This window comes from Anarrhichthys ocellatus, unplaced genomic scaffold, assembly GCF_004355925.1.
Source record: "Anarrhichthys ocellatus isolate YVR2014 unplaced genomic scaffold, GSC_Weel_1.0 scaffold110, whole genome shotgun sequence".
Lineage (NCBI taxonomy): Eukaryota > Metazoa > Chordata > Actinopteri > Perciformes > Anarhichadidae > Anarrhichthys > Anarrhichthys ocellatus.
In genome coordinates this window covers 717,676-740,822 of record NW_022280140.1, presented here as the reverse complement: position 1 = coordinate 740,822, position 23,147 = coordinate 717,676, and the positions used below count along the sequence as shown (strand labels likewise).

Below are 23,147 nucleotides of genomic sequence, written 5' to 3'. Positions count from 1 at the left end.
ACACACACACACACACACACACACACACACACACACACACACAGAGATTTCAAGGACAGAGATGACACCACTATTACCAACTCGTCACACGTTTGACAATTATAAATCATGTTTGAAACCTCCCACACACAGTTTTTAATTCTTTATGTGCTTTTTCTTAATGATTTAAGGGGCAAAACGGGTCATTGATCAATTCTGAAGACCGACTGATGAGCTGGGCCAGCTGCTGATATTTCAACACTCACCGTGCTACATCTTAAGACTCATTTTAACAAAAGATCATTTATTTTTTTTCCTATCTTCAGTACTAGTATTACATTAGCGGACGTAGTTAATGTAACAGAAAGTAGAAGAGCTTCCATGCAAAAAGGAGATTATTATAATTTGAGTGAGTTGTTTGACTGTCTGCAGGGTTTAAACACCGAGAACATTAACATTTTACACAACATTCATAAGCGTTAAATAATATATTGCTGTCTCTTATGCGTAATAATCCTATAACACCTCAGATCTGGCAGTGATTCATTCTAGTTGTTAAAAGACTTCATTTACATCGGTCTCAGACCCGCTGCTGAGCGTGTTCATTAGCTTTTGAGATTAAATAAACCATCATTCAATTAGTTCAGTTCAGTCTGTCTGCTGTGAGAGATTCACACAGTGAGTGTTGGTGATTAACATCGTGTTTGTTCACTTTAGAAAATGTCACTGACTGTTATTTTAACAGTACAGCTCAGGTCTAGTCGTGATCCAGCTGTTGCTTGTCGCTGCCTCTGTATGAATGATTCCCCAGATGTTTCCCTGCTTTTGTTAATGTGGATCCGACACCAAAAAACCCAACAAGGCGACCGGTGACTTGTGCGGGGCTTCGCTAAATCCCTCTGCCGTCTCAGCGGCTGCTCTGTTAGAGGAGGATTATTCTTATTCCTCATTCACTTGCCATGGAAATAAACATCTCTGACATGAATATTACATCGACGCTTCCCCAGAGGGGGAAAAGTGTGAGCCTGCAGGAAGTCAGAATTAATTCCAGCTTCCAGTTTCAGCTCGGCAATGGTTTTCAATTTGCTAACCGTTCTTTGTATTTGACACCAGAGGAAAAATGTTAATCAGGGCAATAAGGCCTTAAACCAAGTCAGACCTACATTCATATTCATTCGTGGAGTCCCGGAGCCCAGCAGCTGCTGAATAAAGCATGAATAAATACAAAGACAGAGGCCGGGCTCCATCTTAATGTTCTACCACCACCGGTACACTGGTTGCCCTCTGCACTCATGTCTTTTATTGCCACTTTTAAACGCGGTTGTCCATCTTCCATCGGTCACGTTATCACTGTAGCATTAGCATTTTTATTATTATTTTAGATGATCTAATGGGAATGAACAATACTCCATTATAACTGCACAAGATTGGATTTTTATGTAAAAATTCATCTGAAATCACACAATAGAGAGTACAATACAAGCAGAACACTCCCCCCCCCCCCACTGTTGACTCAATATATCTGTTATGAACTTGTTATTACTGTTGGCTTTGGTCACTTTTTCTGCAGAAAGAGAGAATCAAGACATCAGAAAGAAGAGAGCAAGCAGTCCAATAGAGCTCTTTTGTATATCTTTGGTATCACAGACCAGTTAGCTTGGTTAAATGTGCCGCTAGCAGCTTACTCATATCTATTACAGAACGTTTTAGTGTTCAGTTATCTACAATAAATCAATCAACAAGCAAAATGGCCTTGTGAAGCAACTTCAAAACAAAGTAGAGAAAGACAAGTGTGCCAGTACGGTTAGTGCATTTTATTGGTTTAAAAGCCCGTATTTTTAAAGGCTTTTTATTCTTAGCCATCCACTTGAGTGCCTGAAATTGGATTTTTATGCCACACCCTTCCCACAGACGAAGGCTTTGAACCCATTAGTGTGTGTCGGGGACAACAGAAGCACTTTCTGTTCCCGGTCTTTTCCAGTGAATGTTTGTGGCGCAGCTCTATAGCCAATCGTTTGGCCCCGAGGAAGTGCCGCTTGCAACATTGTCTAGATCTGCTAGTTGCTCGTTGACTCCCGGGAAGCGAAGAGGAGTTTGGTTTTAACGTTAGCATATCCAGCATCCAACCAGTCTGCTCGACTCAGTCCTGAAGCCCCGCCCCCACCGCGGCACCGGAGCGCCATTCGCTGGCGCTTATTCAAACTGTATTATCGATCGTGTCGCGTGTCCAAATTAAACAAATTCGACAAAGCATCCGTGAGTCCACAGCAAAACACGCGCTAAGTGTAAAGAAGAACGGATGAACTGTTGTTGAGATACTAGAGATAGAAAATAGAGACAGACAAGAGTCTCCTTGCTTTATAGCAGGATATTAAACAGAGTAGATTGAGAGACTAAAAGGTCCAAAATTAAATATAATAATTTGAGCGTTTCCATAAACTAATAAAGGCGAAGCACTAAAGGGAAGTCTGACTCAAATGTTCAGATTCTGGTCTCCTCTTTACGTTCACTAATGCTTCATAACATCGGTAAGGGTTCTGTATTATAGCATGATCTCACAGTTTTAAGGATTTAGGATCCTTCAGGTCACATTTCATTAGCCCATGCATGTTTCTAACCACCTCGGCAGCAGCAGCCTCGTGAGGACACATTTACTCTGACACGATGTTTAGGGGCATTTGTGTTCCGTGTCACCTCTCATGCCGTCTGCGATCTGTGGCTCTGAACGGTACAACTATGATAACGAGCTCTGAGTGCCGAGTGGAGAAACTCTTTGGGGCGCTGCGACAAAAGACCTGATGTTCAAAGATGAGAACAAAAAAAATTAATAAAATAAAAGATCCTCTTTCGACAGCGTTGTGTATTTAAAGTCTCTGGAGCGACCGCAGGTCCCAAAATGTTCCCCGATGCCTTTGTGCCTATTATACAGTATGATGACTATGCATGGTTGTCTGTGTGCGTGTGTGTGTGTGTGTGTGTGTGTGTGTGTGTGTGTGTGTGTGTGTGTGTGCATATGAGGACACACAATAAATGGTGTCCGGGTTTGGTCACCGATCAGATTTGCTGTTGCCCCTGGCAACAGGGTTGGTATCCATTGGTTACCTAAACATTCTGGGCCGTGTGGATGGACAGAGAGGGACACACACACACACACACACTAACACACACAACTACGTATTGTCTGTATTTCACATCTGATGGCGTCCTGAGTCTTCGGCCTATTTCTACAGTTTGACTCGATTAAAGAAGAAACAACTAAACTATGTTTGTTGTTTTCTTCTGTGTCCTCACAGTCAGGGTGAGTTAATCATCTTATTGCCAAATCTAAATGCGTATGTGATGAGGTCACAGTAAGCCGCGGTGTGTTTGGTGCGATTCTCGTTAATGTTTTGCTTTAAAGGGTTTTTCTGTTGGAATATAACAGCCCTGATACTAGTCGACTAACACTAGTGTCAGCTTCTCCACAAAGAAACACACAAAAGCACCAGTTCAGATATTATGTTTACCGGAGATGTGTTTCAAATAAGTAATTCAGCACAACATTTTCTTGATTAAGACCAAAACGAACGACTTTCTGATACACAAACACTGTGTAGACTCAACATTAAATACTGTCCCATGAATTATTAAGTTTTTAGTATAAAATGAAAACTGGGTCAATCACGATGACATGCAGGGTGCCACATTCTCCTAAAATATAAAGTAGCTCAAGTAACTGCAAGTAAAAAGTTTTATGACCTTTAAAAATTAATGTGACATTTTAAACTGTACCAGGAAACAGCTGACGCCCTAATGTTCAGGACTAAAAACATTCAGGACTAAGCCTTAAGACCAGTTTCTCCTCTTCTCTATTTTAAACCTCCCTCTTCTCTCCCCGCCTTTGCTATACCTGCACTCTCCTCCTCCCCTCCTCCCTCTCCGTCCTCCCCTCTCCTCGCTCCCCTAGCATGACCGTACCGAGGTTTCCTGGGAAGGAATCAATGTAAGTCTCCTTGTTTCAATCTCCTTCTCCCCCTCCATCACTCACCCACTACCTGAGTTTGGTCTTTGAGTACATGCGTTGACATCCTACTGGTTTATCCTCCCACCACTTCCTGCCACTCTCCGTCTCTCTCTTATCTCTCTCTTATCCCACAGTTTGTTCTTTTCTGTCCCTCCCATGCGTCTCCTCTCTTGGCCCTCTGCTAATCTACTGTACGGCAAGCCTCGTATACTGTGTGTGTATATATATATATATATATACACAAAGAGACAGATAACAGGCTGTAATAAGCTTATCTTATCCACAGCTGAAGCCTTCATTCAAGTCCCAGTTTTAACTGAAAGCACCGCATGATGAAGTGCATCACCACTCAACTGTTTCTGCACCTTCAGCACAATTCATCTGCACAATGTTAATGTTTTTGTTGACTCAAATATGCCCAGAAGTAAATAAACTCACACAGAAAGTGTTTCTTGTACACAAAGACCTTGCTGACCCAAAGGGAGCGTTTGTTTTTCTCACCAGGTGAACCAAGTCTACATTGTTAGTTTCATTGAGGAGTTTCTATCCCCATCTATACCTCAACACTGGATGAAATAGACACATAGATGTAAACCTAGAGACATACATCCTCCCTTTAACCACGTGAAGGCTTCCTCCTGTAATACAATAACAGTCAATAGCTTGTTAGTGTGTCATTGTCATAATGAGCAAGAAACTCTGCTTCGGAGGATGTCAGGGGGACGGTGAGGTCAAACAAACAGGGACTTTCACCCAGGAGACCGCTGTTAGTGTCCTGCGTGAAACAGAGACAAAGTTGACCTACTTTACCTCACTTTTGTTACTTACCTTGTAAACTTAACGTTCGTCTGGAAGTTACGTAAGCAGCTTACTTATTTTTTTGCTGACAAACATTCTTATTTTAACCCAAAACAAGAGCTTATACCTGACCAAGTTAACCTAACAACTAAGTACATCACGTCAGAAGTTTATGCACGTAACAAGTGGAAACTTTACGCTTCCTGTGAACACAAAAGTTTATTTTGAAAGGACAAAATGCTCAAAAAGCAGAAAATGACATGCCGTGCCCGACACGTCAAAAGTTGACACTCTTGTTTTAAGTCTCTTTTAGGTGATTTTTGGTTTTGTTTTATGTTTTTATGTTGTTTTTAACTATCACCGTTTTGTTTTTGAGTCAGTTTTCTGTGTTACGCTCCCATCTTATCCAGGAAACACTTGTAAGAGGGATTCTAAATTTCGAAGGGATTCCCCTGGATAAATAATATTATTTTATATAAAAGATGAATGAAAAAACAAAGAAATAGTTTGAAGCTGAGGGCCACTGTCGGGAGTGAGACCGTGTCATGAAAACAGCAGCTTTTAACAACTGATTTGAGTTGATGAGAGCACACGATGCTGCTGCACATCTCCAGATGTTGTTTGTCACACGAGTGTGACTCTGCAGAGCTGGAACTAAATATGTGTTCAATTCTGATTTATAGCGTTTGAGGACGAACAAGCTTCCAGTGGACACGAGACTAATGGAGAGGAAATGCTTGATCATGGATTTCTAACTACATCTGTATAGCTGCAGATTAACAGGCTGCTGTATTAATACACCACATAATGTTACTAGTACATGCAAAGGGTTTAGAGCAGATAGAATAACGCATGGCTGGTACTCCACTAGTACGTACACCACAGAGGGACCAGATAATATCATGCAGTAATGCAGAAGCACTTAAACTCAAAAGGACGTCACATCTACCACACAGTGTAATTAGCTGTTGGGAGGACCTCATTAGGAGCCGGGCTCTGTCTCTGTGTTCATTCGTTTGCTTGTTGGTTTGCCGTGAGCGCTCTCCTCTTTGTCTGGCGAGAGAGGGAGGACGTGTGTTGAACTAGAGAACACGGGTTTAAGCCTCCAACATAAGCTCAAATTATCGCATGAAAACCTGCTCGAACATTCCTGTCTGAATAAATACATCTTTTCCACTGTTTATCTAATCTTTGTGCTGCATGTATTTAAATCCTGCCAGTTAAAGTACGACTGTATATCTATCAGTATCTGTTCCATATCAGCAACCAACCGATTATAAGCTGCTGGGCTCACCAAAGACTCTCTGTTGTCCGTTTAAATTGCTTTTGAATCACCACTTAAGCATCCATTTTTCTTTTACACACACACACACACACACACACACACACACACATATATATGTGATTCTGTTCTTTTCAAGCAATTATCCCTGTAAGGCATTCACAAGGTGTTTGAATAATTAACCCTCCTTTCTTATTCCCTCTATTACCCAACCTCCCTTCTCTTCTTCCTCGAACCATCTTCTGAATCTTCAATCATCTGCTCTCTTCACCTCGATTTCTTTTATTCTATTTATCGTTCCTGCATTCATCTTTCTCTCTCATCTTAACTTATTTTGTCACTTTTCCTGTCACATTGCATCTTTATTTCCTTTCATCTACATCTTTTCTCCTCTTTCATTCTTTTATTTTCCTGTCCATCCTCTCTGCTCCACCTCTCTCTCTCTCTCTCTCTCTCTCTCTCTCTCTCTGTCTTCAGTCGTCCATGGAGGACACTACTTCCATTCTGCCTCGCCTCAAGAGGAAGCCCCCCCAGGCCTATGGGATCGGTGCCCTGGCTAAGTCCTCTCTGACAGGTGTGTCAGGTGTGTGTCTGTGCTGCTAGATGGTAAAACAGCCCCCATGTTGCCTCCACGTGCTCCACGGAGGATCCAGGGTGAAGTTGTTGTTGAGAGGTGACGGGGGTCAAACTTTCCCCTTGTTGTGTAAAAGATCATTTCTGTTTTCTTCTTTCTGATTCAGACGGTTATATGGCGCCAGAGTCGCGCAGCAGCCGGATGATCAAAGTGTGGTTTGGGTCCATTTACTCCCAACGAGAGTAAATGGGGCGTATAAACCAAGTTCAACTAATCAGTATGATCATGTTTGAAATTGTCATTTAGCATTAGCTTAGCTGGGTTGAAGTCTGTATGACCAAACCATTCATTCCACTTTGCAGAATGGAGTTTAAAAAAACAAAGAAAGAGTTTTAATCTGGATCAATTGTGCCGCAGTTTTCATCCAGCAACACACTGTGCTTTAAATATGGGCACATAGCGGGTAGATCACTCTCCAGACACACAGTTCGTGCTGTGCATTGTGCAGTGTTGTCCCTTCTCATTAGCATGAAAACTAATTGATTTATTACACAAACAGACCATCCTGGACTGTATTCAATTGAGCCACCGGGTAACAAAAGCACGACCCTGTTTCCTAAAAATGAAGTTCCCATTCAGCGAAACTTCATTCTTACTTACGTCTCGAGAGAAACTTTTTTTCTCCTGGATTACGATTTGAATCGAAACAAAATCACTTTGTTATGTTTATGCAAGAAAACTACTTGGCTAGGTCCAGTAAAAGATGGTGTGGGTTAAAATAAATAAGTTTGTTATTCAAGTTAAGTTACATTATTCAAGTTATTAAGTTTGTGACTAATACGAAAGTGGTTTCACACGGGACACGGACAGCAGTCTCCTGGGTGAAAGTCCCGTGTTTGTTTGACCAATACATCCCGATAGCCGATCTCTTTCCTTCACTTTGATTAGGAATGTATTAGTGATACGTCAAAGAAAACATAAATACGGTTCAGGCTAGAAAGCAACATGCCCACACCATCAGACAAGCTTGTGGTTATTAATGTCGTGCTTTTTCTTTTCTGGTGAACACCAACTGAGTAGCCTGACAAACAAAGTAAAAAGAAGTAAAGCGAGGGTATTATGGAGCCTTCTGCTCTTGCTAAAACCCCCCAAAAACCTAGCAATAAAAATGAGCTGGGTCAGTTACCATTCATGCTTCAAATAGAACAGCTATCCCAACATATCACAACATCATGAAAGCCTAGATCACAATTGAATATGAAATCTTTATCTAGCGGGGATTAGTCAGGATTTTGTGTATTTTTGGGGATATTTCATCCCTTTAGACATCAGACAGCTAACAGGAAATGTGGGGAGAGAGACTAAAACCAGTGATGTTTCCATTTCATGACTAAACTTCTATGCTATAGGATGCCAAAACTGCCACCTACATTTAATCTTTTGTTTTTGCAGCTAGAGCAGCTCTTGCTTTGAGATTTGTTTGTACGAAAAAAAACCTCCATTCTGCCTGTCCTGTCCTTTCACTTGGTTCCTGCACTGCTTGCAGCCCCAAAAAAATCATCTGACACATTTGGGAAAAAAAACAGGAGTGATCTTGACACCTTTCCCATAAACGGTGGATTTTGTAAATCAAACCTTGCCTCAACAGACAACTTCACTCTAGAGCAGCAGGAGGAGGAGGAGGAGGAAGAGGAGGAGCTTGGAGCCAACATGGTCACCCCTGTGGGTGCCCCCTTCCTATATCACTTCCTACTTTCCCTTCTTTCCATTGATATCAACAGCAGACGTCAATGACACATTTTGCGGAGTCATTGATGGAAATCTAATCAGATCTTTGATTTCAAAGAAACTAAAGTAAGTGAGATTACTTACTTTAATTACCTACTGAAGCATCTCCACAGGTGTGTTGGGAAATGTAGTGTATTTGTAACGTGGTGGTGGTGGTGGTGGTGTTGTGGCGCGGTATATTTGTGAAGAAGTGACTTATTTGTGCCGTGTCGTGACTTCGAGTGGCCGGAGCCTCTTGTGTGCCGTCTCGTGCTTTGTGCTTCAAACTGTGGTGCTCTGTGCTTTGTAGTGTTTAAGTGTAGCACCTCAAGTGCGTCTGTGTAAAGACTGTTTGTTTTGTCTCGTGTCTGGTGCACTTTAAATAAATCTGTTGGTATAATTTAACATGATCTTTTTGAGCCTTTGAATAGCCGAGGCCCCAACACCGTCCCTCATCCCCATTCTCTCCATTCCTATTTCCATCCCCAATTAGTCTCTGCAGGGAGTGTTTGATGGGGAAAACTGTTTCTATTTATAACTCAGCCTGTAAGTTGCCCCCCTGGACCGGGGGAGCAATTTGCCGAAGCTCCGTCTCTGTTAATTCATGCCCGTTTGATTTTAATTTCATTTTTTTATCGATCAGCCTCTCTGTAAGCGTTTGACTCAGAGTACATGTCCCTGGTTTGAATCCTGTATTTGCATCTTAATTGGGCTGAGATTTGCCAGTGGACCCGTCTCAACGTTCTGTGTACACCCAAGGATTACTTTCCTCTGCCTCTCTCAGTCTCTGCAACACGTTTTTAATTACAGAAAGTCTAATGAATCTCATTTATTCTGTTTACCAAGAGATGAGTAATGGCTTTAATTATTAATATGGGTCTCTTCAGCATTTCAGCAGTCATCCTTGTCCCTCGCTGTTCCATTCAACAAACTATAACGAGCACACAGGCAGCCCTGTCCAATTTGTCACTATGGTGAGCTCGAGTCACCTGACCTCTGACCTGTTCAGCAAAGGTCTGCATTATTATAGAGCAGATTCCTCCAGTAATTTATTTGATTATTCAAGAATTACTCATAGGATCTTCACTCAAATAGTCATCAGAATATTTTACACTTTTAGCTAATTCAATCCCAGCGAGGTTCATACGTTGAACTCAAAAAGACATCTTTGTTTGAATGCTGAGTGGCCGGCAGACAATTCTCCTAATTATTCATTTTCACAGTAAATGTGTTGAGTTCCAGGAACTCATCCCTCGTCACATGCATCATTATCATAGATGGTGAGAGGTGACTGTCAGACTCATTTAGATTATTAGGAAAAGCGACATATTTAAAAGCTTTTTACTGAGGTTGATGAGCATGTGGCTGGTAGATATTCTGGGGCTTAACTCCACTGACGGACGTTTGAAAGCAGCAGCGGTTTAAAGGGTAGAGGCCGGTTTGTTCCAAACAGATACATATTCACCCCACGATTGTGTTCCCGAGGCATTACGCGTTTGAACCCCCGACTACCCCAGCTGGAGAGGGCTCATTAAGCCAGACAGAGGTTGTACGGAGCAGATGTGAAAGTGTGAGAACGAAGCACATCGTTGCTAAAAAATAGACGAACTGTGCTCAACAAACCTACATAAAGACAAACAAAAATTAATAAAATGTGCAAATTAATTTTTACAATCCTTACAGACTACAAAATGTATCTTAAAATAATATTAATGCAAACTAGCTGCAAGGTCTTGTTCTCATGCCGAGTCACTCTCTTACCCCACTGGCATTATTTATTACAGTCTCATGTATCAAACAGTTTCCCGACAACATTACACAGTTTCTCATTATCATTCTACTTTCCCCCCCTGAGCCTCAGTTGGAGGCGTCATCAACCACAGAGGCCAGAAGTAGTTCTGACAGTGTTGTGTGTGTGTCTGGTGTGTGTGTGTGTGTGTGCGTGTGTGAATGTGGCCTTCCTGCTCCGCCCCCATACCTGTTGTAGGTGTGTCTCGTTCCATGAAGGACAAAGTGACCAAGCCCACCGCCATGGCCCAGGGTCGCGTTGCCCACATGATCGAGTGGCAGAGCTGGGGCAAACCAACTGCGGGGCCGCCGGGGAGCGCGGGACTTAACAACCTGCAGAGGGAAAAGGAGAGGAGGATGGAGAACGACGCTTACAGCGACCTGAGCGACGGCGAAAAGGAGGCTCGCTTTGCTGCAGGTGAGGGAACATCTGAGTGTGCACATGATGCGCTGTCAGAAAGGTATAAACACAACATATAGAACCAGAAGAAAAACAAGTCCTGTTGAGTTCATCTGCGTGGTTTGAAAAGCGTCTTTGACATTTCAGATTGTTAAAAAGATAAAAAACTAAAATAAAATACTACAAAATACTTAAAAATACTACATTAATTGTGAAAAAGACAACTTTTGTTCTGCCAACCACTTGATACGTTGATTGTTGACGTTTCGCCACCAAAACTATGTTTCATGAATACGTTTCATATCAGCCTACAGAAACATGTCACATGGTTAACATTGTGTAGCCAACACAACTACGTGGTTAAGGTTAGAATATCCAGAATGGTTTGTGTCAAAATAATAACGTAACAACGTAACGTATCAACGCAACGTAACAACGCAACGTAACAACGCAACGTAACAATGCAACGTAACAACGTAACGTAACGTATCAACGCAACGTAACAACGCAACGTAACAACGCAACGTAACAATGCAACGTAACAACGTAACGTAACGTAACAACGCAAAGTAACAACGCAACGTAATAACGCAACAATGCAACATAACTTACGTAAATTAATAACAACATATTCATTTTTGCTACCCACTGGTGCACCATGTTTCTTCACTGAATTCTGGAAAATCGAATTGGTTCTGGCCCATCTGGTACATCTGGCAAAGTTGAATTAATAATTTGTGATTTGTTGTTTCTACACATATATTTGTCTGCAACATTTACAGAATCCCTGCTTGGACTAAACACTTTGTATTTTCTCCTCCGCTACTAATTAACTTGTGTGTGTGTGTGTGTGTGTGTGTGTTAGCAAAGCTGGGACTGGGGATTTGTTTGAGGAACCGTATCTCTAATTGTGTTGCAGTGAGTTAAAAGCTCTCCCCATTGTTACTGCTCTCCCTCATTAGGCATCATGCAGCAGTTTGCCATCTCTGAGGCGACTCTGTTTGGCTGGACCTCGATGGATGGGGAGAGTATGGGAGCCGGCTCCAACCAGGGCAGCGTCGCTCACCTCAGTGAGGTCAACCAGGAGAGCATCACCAGCAGAGGTACCGCAGCTTAAAACTTTCTGCAAATGGCTACTGGGCACGACTACAAGAGTCAGGCTCTGAGTGCTTCTAGCTCGTTGGCACATAGTGTGGAACCATTGCAAGCATCTGATACTGTGATTCGTGTAGTTGGATTGTACATGCGACAGATACGGTATTTGACTTACAGTGTCATAGCTCTAAACACTCCTCACACTCAATCACATGTATTTGGACCACACAGTAAAGTATTACATTTGTTATTGTGCAGAGATGCACATTTTGGGGAAAAATTAAGAGCCCTGCTGGAAACTAAAAACAGCCATGTCAGTTATTCTGCCGACCAGCTGTAAAGGACTTTTGGAGGGCAGCCACACAGCTGCACATTTCTGCCTTTCACTGCTATCGGGCACTTACTCAAAAAACTTTCCGAATGACAAATCCAGACGACAGCCTGTCATTTCTGAAACATCTGAACACATTGTGATGGAGAGTCACGAGGGGGGCTAGAGTAAGAGAATTCTAAAAATCCCAAAAGACGAGTTGTATTGAAATAAGGAAATGAACTGCGTTATCAAGATTTGTGCGACACACTTGAATGAACAAAACAAAGAGCTTGGGGAAACAACATCATATCCCAAATTGTGGTTTGAGCCTCAGGTGGTAAGATGTCTGCTCAGTTTAGCTGCACATAGGATGATAAACGCAAGGAAAGGAAGGGGAGAGAGCAGTTTACTCAGGCAAGATTAGGAAACCCCACCCGACCTCACAGGAAAGGCCGGATCACTTCAGAAAGACCTAAACAAAACAAACTATTCTGTCTTTCTGGCTGTTCAAACATCTGACGAAGTGCATTTGATTCGTGGCGCCGTGCAAAGCAGAGCGCCGTCCAAACCCCGAGTGGCCCTGTAGGTTAGCACAAGGACTTAGCCATGCTCTCATTAACAGCACCATGTGGGCTCTGTACTGTGCTTGATCCAGCATGCAGCACACATGTACAGTTGACACACACACACACACACACACACACACACACACACACACAGTGGCGATTAAAACAGCAGCATTAGGACTGAGGGAATGTTTCTTCTCTATGTGAGTGTTCGGCCTGCATGGCTGTGCTCCATGATAACAACACTGCTTGCAGATGAGCTAATCATACTTCTATAGGAGTTATTAAAGTATTTTGCTTTTGCATGAGGGCAGGTTTGTCCCTGTGTTTGGCTTCATGAGAGCAACTAAGGACTGAATCAACAACTCAGGGTCAGAAGTTGGATTTAAGTCTCTTCTTTATACGGTCTAATGCTTTTATCCCAAACCTGCCCAAAGCTCTATAACAGTATATTTTATGTCTTTTCTAAATTTTCTTAATTTGCTCAAATCTTTTCACTTCTGTAATGGCTGACGGCTCTAATTATTTTATCTAAAGTAATAAAAAAAGACCAATTTTGAATCCTTGAACCATAACTTTAACTCAACAGGAAGCACATTAAATCTATAAGTGAGCAAAGTAATTCATAAGTTATTGTTTGTGGGAATCCATCTCTCTTCTCTTTCTCTTTGTTCTTGGTTTTCTTTCCCTGTGTTACTGTTCTCCTTTGTCTCACTCACGCCACCTGTCTGCATTTCCCCGTACAGACCAGGTGCTCCACCACTCCTCGGCGGACGTCTGGCCTCACACCTACGTCTCACAGGGCCTGTACTGCCTGTCGTCATCCGACGCCTGGGAGCCAATCACCAGCCAGCCCTCGGACGTGGTCTCACCTGCTGCGAGCTCCTACATCATGGCTGCCGGTGAGAATTTGACCTTCTCTCTAAGACTGCCTCCAAACACCAGACTGTGTCTCTGAGCACTAAGTGTTTTTCTGGGTGTTACAGGTGGCAGCGGAGCGCCGGGTACACCTGGTGAGGGGTTCGAGGGGACGGTAGGCGGTTACCTTCAGCAGCAGCACCACGCTCATTTCACCCTGCAGCAGCAGAGCCAGCTCCATCAGCTCCAACATATTCACCAGTACCAGCAACAGCTGCTGCAGTTCCAACAACAACAGGTGAGTGGTACTAAAACTGTCCACCTATGAAGCGTGTTACCAACGACTCCGGCATCAGGTCGACCAGCAACAACAGCTGAACCAAATGTCACTAGTACTAGAATACTAGCACTGCTGCATACATATAATAAGAGAAAAAACATAAACTTAAGTAAAAGGTCAGTAGTGCTGCTACTCAGCACCAACTTGCATCAGCGGATACATCACAAAATAAACCGCGCATGGCTCATGTATTTATTGTTTGAACCACTTAATTCCAGATTTAAGCATCACAACTTTTAGATGGATTGACATTTTGTACAGAATAATATGTCAACATCTGATATGCATGGTTCTGAGATGATGTACTCTAATTTGACTCTGATGAACCTGCCCTTTCATCACAATGACTATCATATTTGCAGTTTTTAATTAAATGCCTCAACAGCAATTGCCATTAACTTTGGTAACATTTTGTCAGTTTATGCCCAAATACCTTTTAAAACTAATGGCAATCAAGCCGACTCGTACTGCTAATAATGCTAACATGCTAAACTAAGATGGTGGACATCGTAAACATCATGTTAGCATTTGGCTGAAAGCATTGCTGTGCTTTTTCAGCTTCCTTAGTTGGGGACAACAATGCTAAAGTGATCTACTGCATCACAACTCATTCCAGCTAGGAATCGTCATTCCAACACAAATAACAAAGCAGTTATATTCTACCAGCATTTAGCAATTTAGCAGTCTTTCTTCTAGACACTAGTAATGTTCTTCTTGTAATAAATCCTGTAAATGAGGAGTCGGGGACGGTGTTGCAGGGAGCAGTGGGGAAGTGACTGGCCGATGATGCATGATTGAGGTTTTAATGGTTGTATGTAGGGAACTCAAAGCTAGGGGAGGTTAGGGGAAACATCTTGTTCGACTGAAAAAGTTAAAATCAGAATCAGGTTTCCTTCTAAATGTATTGGCCAACTTTATAGAGCTGCGAGTGGGACTTCTGGGGATCTATCGGCAGAAATGGAATACAGCATTCATAGCTATGTATTCATTAATGTATAATTCATAGAACGGGAGTAGCACGTACACTCCCATTCAAATCAAAGTAGCAGGATGGTCAGAGTGGCGGACAGCTCAATGTCCGTTCTACTCATGTTCTATTTCTATGTGTAATCATCTGAAACCAAGTATTGTTGTGTTTTCTTTGTTAGCTTAGAATGAGACATTTATATCTACATAGAGAGCGGGTCCTCTTCATGGACTACGACATGTTGCTTTGCCATGTTTCTACAGTAGCCCAGAACGGACAAACCAAACGCTGGCACTAGAGAGGGCCTTTGAAAAAGGAGTGGTGAACCGAGGGGGTATTCAATTCAGTTGGTTGCAATTTGCAACCGTATCGCTAGAAGTAGCCACTAGATCTTAAGCACAGCTCTATTAAATCAGTTGTTCAGTGTAAAAAGTAATTTGTCGGACGCAGGGTTGCTGGGACTCGTGTCTCGGCTGTTGGTAACACATGCTGTATACACACAATGTATTTTGCTCCTTCTTGAGTAAACAATAAAATGAAAGAACAAGCTTCTTTACTTCGGATCCTGTAAACTGGTTGGTTGTGCCGGCTGTGTGGCTTTTTTGGGGGTTTTCTGCAAATGTAGTGAGTCACGATGAACTGTGGCCCCAAAGACTCGTTCTGCTTCGCCGACGGCTCTAGCATTGGTACATCTCAGAGCTCATTAAGAGACTGAGGGTTATGAAATAATAACTTGAAAAGGTCAGGGAGTGTGTCTTAGAAAAGGTGTACTGATCCGAGATCACAATAGAAATGAGCTCGTTAGCGTTGCTGTGTGTATTATTATGGGGTTCTCTTCAGAAGGAGACCATTGAATATGTTACATTACAATATAATAAAGCTTTTCAATCAGTCAGTCAATTTTGTGAGCATAAGAGCCTGAGACATCTCCCCACATTCCCTGAATCCTTTAAAGGGTATTACAAGTAGATACCGTTATTAGTGACTAGAAGGAAGTAAAAAAAACATTACAAAAGTATCCTCAACAAGTCCCTGGCAAAGACTGTCATTTGTTTTGGCATAACGAGGCTAACTAACCTTTCTAGCTGAAATGTGTTGTCATGTAGCATTGTTGTCTATTTCTGAAGAAGCTTAAAATGTCAGTAGCTGCGGGGCTTTGGCGTGTTTTAAATCTCTAGTGGGTGGCCATATCTTCATTCCAAAAGACAAAGACAAGACAAGTTTTTTTTAAATCAAGAGATGCGGCCACCGGCCAAGCTTATTTTACAGTCAAATCTCATTAATTGTCTTTTCTTCCTTTCCTATCTCTGACTACAGTCTATGGAGCACAGGCTACATAGCGCCTCCCATTCCCTCCAAGCCACTCCCAACAGCACCATCCACAGTCTCGGTCCTCCCACCCACCCTCGGCTGGCTGACCTGTGGGGAGCCGCGCAGGTCGAGCCACACCACGTAGGCACTCCCCTGCTGAATCCAAATGGTCGGATTACAGACTCCGCGGACTAGATGGTGGTTTAATATATTCGGTCGAAGTTCGCAAAGGGCAACAGGGGCGCGTGAGACTGTATGTACAGACGTAGGCAAGCAGGACAGGCATCTCCATTCAGTCATTGTTGCAGAATGAAGCCGGCTAACAGTTACATAACGAATCACGGCATGTCTTGGTACGCATTTAACACTGTTGTTATTGTAGGAAGCCGAGGTTTTAGCTTCTTTGATGTCGTTCCTCAGGCACCTGTCTTCAAAAGGTGGAAAGAGTGCACTCATCATAGATGTTAATGTTGTGCACAGGAATAGCCCTTTTAGTCTTCTTGCATCATGTTTGACACTCTTCTTTGCTAATTTGTTTTTTTTTGTTTTCTGGATCTGGATTTGTTTATATCAGCAGGCATATTTAGCACACAGCTGTAGTGCAATGAATGATGGGAGAGACTGCCAGGGAAGTCAGCAAGGTAGGAAACAGGCTGAATGTCTGCATGGAGCACTGCCAAAAGTCTGCATGACAGCCTCTAGCGGACCCGATGGATTTTTGACAAAGGACACCCTTAAAAAATGCCTGGTCTTCAAAGTAGCATGCTGTTAAGTCCGCAAGTTTACAACTCTAAGCATTTGGATTCAGCATCTGTGTCTGTTGTACCTTCCTACGTATTTGTCTCGTCTCTCCGATGTCCTGCATTGGGGTCAGGACATGGGAGCTCATATTCTGCTCTTCCAACCTCCTTCCCTCCTGACTTTTGTCTCTGTTTCTTTCTTTCTGTGACTGTTACCAGGAAGTAAACCTGAAGGATTTATTGTCAGTGTGTGAACTAACACGTGTTAAAATGCCAGTAACCTGTTGCATCTTCTTACAGTTCAAAGTGGGTGCAACAGAAACAAGCAAGCAATTGAATCAGTAAACTTAACTGGTTGCAGGTGGACATTGTCGGGCAGATGAATGGGCAGCTGGCTGACATGGTCGGAGGCGTGGTGGAGACAGTCGGAGAGGAGCCGGAGCTCGAGTATGAAGGCTTCCCTGAACGGCACGAAGAGGAAGACGAGGAGCTGACAAAGGTGAGTTCTCTCAACTGGAACAGCCACAATCCCTGGATTTTGGCTTCTGCCGCAGTCCCAGAGTCCTAAAAAAACCTGATGATTCAATGAGGTTAGATTAAAATGAAGACAGTGGATGAGAGTCACTGCCCCAAGCGAGGAGTTCAAGTATCCTGGGGAATTTTACGTTGTAGTGAAGAGGGAGCTGAGTCGGAAGGCAAAGCTCTCGATTTACCAGTCCATCTACGTCCATATATATATATATATATATATATATATATATATATATATATATATAAGTGAGGAAACATACAAACACTTGCCCAATAAAACAGAGCCGTATTTTCTCCTGGCACAGCTGAATTGCAGCATCTCAAACCTTTCTTTTAAATTCCTCATTTCCTGTCTTCACAGGTAGACGAGGTAACATTAACCTTGGAGCCGGAGCCGTGCTCCTTGACTCCGTCCCCGCTGAGGGAGGAGGTCCCCTCGACCAGAGGCTCAAGCCCAGGACTGCCAGCACAGATGGTCGAATCCGTCGGCGGGAGGATGCCCTTTCAAGTCACGCCCTGCACCGTCCAATCACTAGAAGAGTAGGACGAATAGGCGGACGAGGGGCTCTGTTGTTCATGTTGCAACAAACTGAATCATTTGGCCTGACAAAAACTGGAAATAAATACATCAATAATCAATCAAGCTATTCTATCCCACGACCCCAACCTCCTCCCGACTATATACCCACTTTGAGTCAGAGGAAAGGGGACTTTTTCAGGCGAAAACGTGGGATGTAACGAACACAAACTAAATGCCAAGAAGCCCCCCGAAGCTACTCCGGGAAATGTGGAATCCTCAAAACACACAAAAAACAAAAAAAAAAAAGGAAGAAAAAGGACAAACAAGAAGAGGAATGAAAGGGCCGTGTTAAAAATCAGTAGCAGTGCAATACAATAAATATGGACACAACAAGGTCAAACAGTGTTTGCAGACAATTCTGGGCGGTTTGGTTCGGGTGTAGCGTGTCACATACAAAACATCTTGCAGGATCATGGACGTTACATGGTCACAGAGAACTGTTCGATTTGATTGACAGCTTGTCTGAACCCTCGTTGATTCAAATGAGACACTCAGAGTTACCTGAGGCGTCGCACTCGGACTCATTGGCGTCGCACTTGATCTGAACACAACCAAAAGAAGGTGCATGCTTCTTAACAGTGACCTAGCCCTAACAGTATAACACAGTATACAAAGTCATAATATATCAAAATTGCTTTTTTTAATAAAATAAAAAAGCCAATAAACCGATATGTATTGGTATGAATGTAGGGCTGTATGTATGTATAGTATGTATGAAGCTTTGTTCGTGTGTTAAATATATATATTCTGGGAAACAGATTCTTCTTGGTGCTGTTCTGTTCAACAGTGTGTTGCAAAAGTGGACACAGAAACACACATATGCACACAGATCTGTACTCGTCTTGTGATTAACATGGCTAGTGCCAGAAAAAGATTTCCTAACACTCAAGATCACATATTGGTCCCTCACAAACATAGAAAAGCATTTTTAAAACGCTGTGAACAATAACATGGCACCTCTTTTTCAAGCGGCAGGGTGAAGGTCAGAGGTTTTCTTTACAGAGCTGTGATAGTTTTTCTGGTAGTTTATCAATTCCACTAAAACTTAAACTGTTCTTATCACCAGTTCAGGCTCATTCATGAAACCATGTAGACTTCTTCCTCGTCTGGAGGCACAGAAGTGCCGCTGCCTTTTGGAGGATCTCTGTGTGTCTTTGGCTTTTATGTCTTTGTTTCATTAAGTCAGTGGCAAGCGGTGCGTTTTTTTGTAAATTACATTTCAAAGACATCAAAATACAGATGATGAATAAATGCTGCATAGTAGAAGAAGTTCTTGAAAGCAACATGCTTTAGTGACTTCATGTGGATGTGTAAAGTGGAGTTGTGTGTAGTTGAGACAGAAGTATAACCATATCTGTCACAACTAAGTCAAACAAAAAGAAACCCTGAAAGGCACAGAATGGTTTGTGCCTGCAGACACATAACAAAGGAAGCAAGCATCACAGTGATCCAGACCTGCGATGATCATCTGTCCTCCGTTTGTCCTCTCGTTGCTCAAGAGATGTCATCCTGTAAATCATTGAGTGTCCAAGCACACGAGGCACACTTTCTGTCCTAGAGTTATAACAAAGACTGTAGGAAACGATCAGAAGTGAGGCTTATAATGGGATTTTTTTTGTCCGATCGAAATAACTGAGATGTCATTCGTGCTGTACAATCACACTGGTGTTCAATCACTATAATTACTTCTGTAGAGTTCATGCAAAACAGGTGAGAGAGAAGTTTTCTTGCACAATGAGATCGCCGTCATTTTAAATCCTGTAAATAGTCTGCGGAGGAGCACTAACTAAATGCCTAAAAGTGACAGTCCTTTCAACATGAGACGTCCAGAAGAAGTGACACCGACTCTAACAAAATAACACGAGATAAAAAGTAATTAAGGACTTTGAAGTGGGGTTGTATGAGGTACTTTTCCATAGGCGGTGTATTAAGTCAGTGTGTTAGCTGCAGTGGATGGTGGTCGGCACATCCCCAGTTTGAAGCAGATAGGAGTACCAGCACAGGAGGGGGGGGGCAACAGAGACTGTGGATCGAATGCCTATAAAAGGAGCATTCCATAATGTCAGACCACTTCAAAAGCACGGTCAGTGCTAGTGTTCAGTCGAGCTCAAGGGATAACCGCTAAGCCCTGGTCAGGAGGCCTTAGAGACCTTTTGGGGATATGAAGATGGAGCAGGTCAGATATGCACAGAGGTTCCTGGTCAGCAGGGCTCTGTGGGTGGAAAGTAAAACCTTAAAGTTAAAGTTAAACTTGATGGGAAGCCAATGTAAAGAGGATAAGATGGGTGTGATGTGAGTCAGAGTTCTGGTACATTTGGAGATGGTTCAGAATCAACTTGCTGAGACAAGTGAAAAGGGAATCGTTGTCCAGCCGGGATGATATAAAGAGGTGACTTTTCATCTCTAGTTCAGGTAGTGATACAAAAGACCTGAGTGTTGACGATGTATGTAAAATAATGTGATATGCTGACTAAAATGAATAGACTGGTCAAATAGAATCAATATACGTATTTCTATGATTTGCCTGTACAGCAGAAGAAAGAGACCCAATACATTGACTAACATTGGAGGGCATACTTTCTGAGGCAATAAAAACCTCAGTCTTATCTGTGTTAAGCTGCACAAAGTTGTTCGCCGTCCAGTCCTTAATCATCGACATAACATTGGAAACAGATAACTTAATGTGATAATGTGCTAATAATACGACCTGAAGGAAACATTTACAAAGCAAATAATATAGGACCCAAGACAGAACCCTGAGGCACACCACAGGAAAGAGCAGCCGTTTCAGACATGTAAGGAACAAGCAACACTGAAAAAATATAGGAGGAGAACCAGTCCAGGGTGCCCCGTATTGGACCGCTTCTGACGGAAAACAGATTGGAATTCATCTAAAATGTTGAATTCTGTGAGCTGTTTCAACTACACTTCTATCAAATTTTGGAGATAAAAGGCAGCTCAGATATAGGCCTGTATTTTTGAGAAGCAATGGATCAAGGTTAGTTTTTTTTCTCCCCAGGAGAGGCTGAACTACTGCATGTTTAAAATGAGCTGGGACACAACAAGACCACAGGGAGGTATTTATAATAGAGACCAAGCACGGACCAGACCCAAAGACATTTTAAGGCATCGAGGTTTGAATAATATCCGAAGGACTTGCAAGAGCAAGTTAAATGTTTGCTGGATTAAAAGACAGAACATTCTTTGTCAGTACCATGCAGCTCCTCAGAGCAGATCGAATCAATGTTTAAACCAAGCGTAAGAAACAAGGACCCAGGTTTGAACCCTAATATGTGTGTGTGTTAAAAAATGGTTAAAATCAGATTTTGTCAATTCTGAACAAAATCACTTTAAAAGGTAAAAAACAAAACACATTGATGAAAATCCTGTCATCCCATCCAAATAAAGTTGAACAGTCGATCGAATGTGCTTTTGATGTGTTATAATGTCGATTTAATGGTTGATTCAGTGGTAAGAGTGACAGAGAATGGGGAATGAAATTTCCGCCCAGTTTCTGATAGCTATACTTCACACAATAATAATTATGTAATCTCAGCAGCTTTGAAACCCCAGCAACTCAAAAATTACATTTTTGTGTCTTTTGTGTTGATTGTATTGAAAAAAGTGAAAGATTTTCAATCGTTTTATGAGATTTCTAAAGAAAGACAGATCTATATTTCTGCCCTATTGACTGCGGTGAGTTCTTGTTCCAGGTGACTGAGTAAAGGAGATTGAATGCGTTTCCTTTCCTCAGTCCTGATCTGTACAACACACCTGACCTGGAAGAATAACGGGCAAACACAAACTGTTCAAGCTTTTCACTTTGTAAAACTTTATTTCGCTACATCTTTCAAAGTTATATACATTTTGAGATAACATCTGACTCCACTAAAAGATAAATAACTACATACATTAACCACAACCACAGACAGACACAAGACATTAACTCAGACCTCTTAAGAAATGGACACACACATTTTAAATCACACAAAGATAGAGAAAAGGCTTTTGGTAAATCTGAAGGTTTAAACACTTTTAAGGCAGCACCTGAGAAACTGATCAGGATCCCAAATTAACAGAGGAACCAGTTTTAATAACCGGTTTGTTTTGGAGAGGAGGAGACGATGAACACTGAAGGAACCCTGGCTAGTGGACGCTGACTAAAAACAAGACGACAACTCCCATGATGCCACTCTCTTTCACGACGTCACAAACTCTTTTGTCCTCGTTTTGTTTGAGACACACCTAGCGGCAGAAAATAACATTTTGTGCATTTAATAAAAATAAGAGATCATCAATCAGACATCCACTAAGAGACAAGAGGGTAGTGTCTGTTCTTTGACTCTTAAGTCACTTTAGATTGGTGCACAAAAAGCATTTCACATTTCCGTTGTGGCCCTCAGGTTTTAAGAACCAGAATAAGAACCAACACCAACAGTCTCACATGAGCAGCTTCAATAATCATCATGACAGCTCCATCCATATCCAATAGTTTTCTAATGAGGTGATTTATTAGCCCAATTAATGCATTAATTGTCAAATATCTCTGTGTCAACATAGGTCTTCATCTTCATTTCACATATAGATGTTATGTGACAAAATGCCAGCTGTCATTCACTGTCACTAATGAATGAATGAATGAATGAATCACTTTGTTACCATCACTGTTTTTGGAGCACGAAGGACGTCAATGAAAACGCATTTCTTTGTGCAACATTATTCATAATATAATAATAATCTAAAGTAGTCATGTGAGTCTTGGCTGAAAGTGGAGGGCATCCTTGCGAGTACAAATCAGTCGGACCTCTGAAGCCTTTGGCTGCACCATCTATCAACTTAACCGTGAAGAGATGCGCTCTGAGGCTGCGTTCACAAGGTCAGCACACAGTTCGGTGGTCGTTTTGGGGCGTTGGACGATCTTCCGCAGCAGACTGAGCAGCTGCATCAGTGCACTGCCGGCCAGACTGTCTGCTGCCAGTTCAAAAAAACATAGATAGCTGCTGCTCTCATCCGATGAAAACCTCTTCATTTTAAAGACATTAACGATCAGGTAACGTAGAACTGATGGGCAGCGCTTCACTGGGTTCAGTATATTATGTTAATAAAACATATGTCATGCTGAGAAGCACTGTGACAGAGAGATATCAATCATAATTGTACTATAGCAGTAACTTAATTCTGCATTTATGTTTGAGTAAGTAAATATGTGTGCATGTATATACATATATACACACACATATTTATATATATATATA

The 23,147-nt window shown here is 42.2% G+C and overlaps 2 protein-coding genes across 6 annotated transcripts in view; one reads left to right on the top strand and one right to left on the bottom strand.

Moving 5' to 3' along the window:
• Window positions 1-18,076, top strand: part of LOC116399360 (protein FAM131B-like) — a 45,622-nt gene extending 27,546 nt beyond the window's left edge. Inside the window, exons 3-11 of one of the 5 annotated variants that reach the window (XM_031876464.1) lie at window positions 3,926-3,961; window positions 6,540-6,636; window positions 10,391-10,609; window positions 11,554-11,694; window positions 13,312-13,467; window positions 13,552-13,721; window positions 16,048-16,182; window positions 17,143-17,280; window positions 17,674-18,076. In XM_031876464.1, coding sequence (XP_031732324.1) covers window positions 3,926-3,961; window positions 6,540-6,636; window positions 10,391-10,609; window positions 11,554-11,694; window positions 13,312-13,467; window positions 13,552-13,721; window positions 16,048-16,182; window positions 17,143-17,280; window positions 17,674-17,856 — 1,275 coding nt within the window. In that variant the 3' untranslated portion in view covers window positions 17,857-18,076. Of the gene's footprint in view, window positions 1-3,925; window positions 3,962-6,539; window positions 6,646-10,390; window positions 10,610-11,553; window positions 11,695-13,311; window positions 13,468-13,551; window positions 13,722-16,047; window positions 16,683-17,142; window positions 17,281-17,673 lie in introns of those variants that run through there. The other 4 variants (XM_031876463.1, XR_004213830.1, XM_031876465.1 and 1 more) reach the window with 4 other exon arrangements.
• A 294-nt stretch (window positions 18,077-18,370) lies between these two features.
• The window catches only part of LOC116399371 (chloride channel protein 1-like), a 39,952-nt gene continuing 35,175 nt past the window's right edge, over window positions 18,371-23,147 (bottom strand). The window contains exons 20-21 of the mRNA XM_031876484.1: window positions 21,667-21,671; window positions 18,371-18,433 (exon numbers count right to left, since the gene is read on the bottom strand). Of these exons, the coding sequence (XP_031732344.1) occupies window positions 18,371-18,433; window positions 21,667-21,671 (68 nt within the window). The remainder of the gene's footprint in view (window positions 18,434-21,666; window positions 21,672-23,147) is intronic.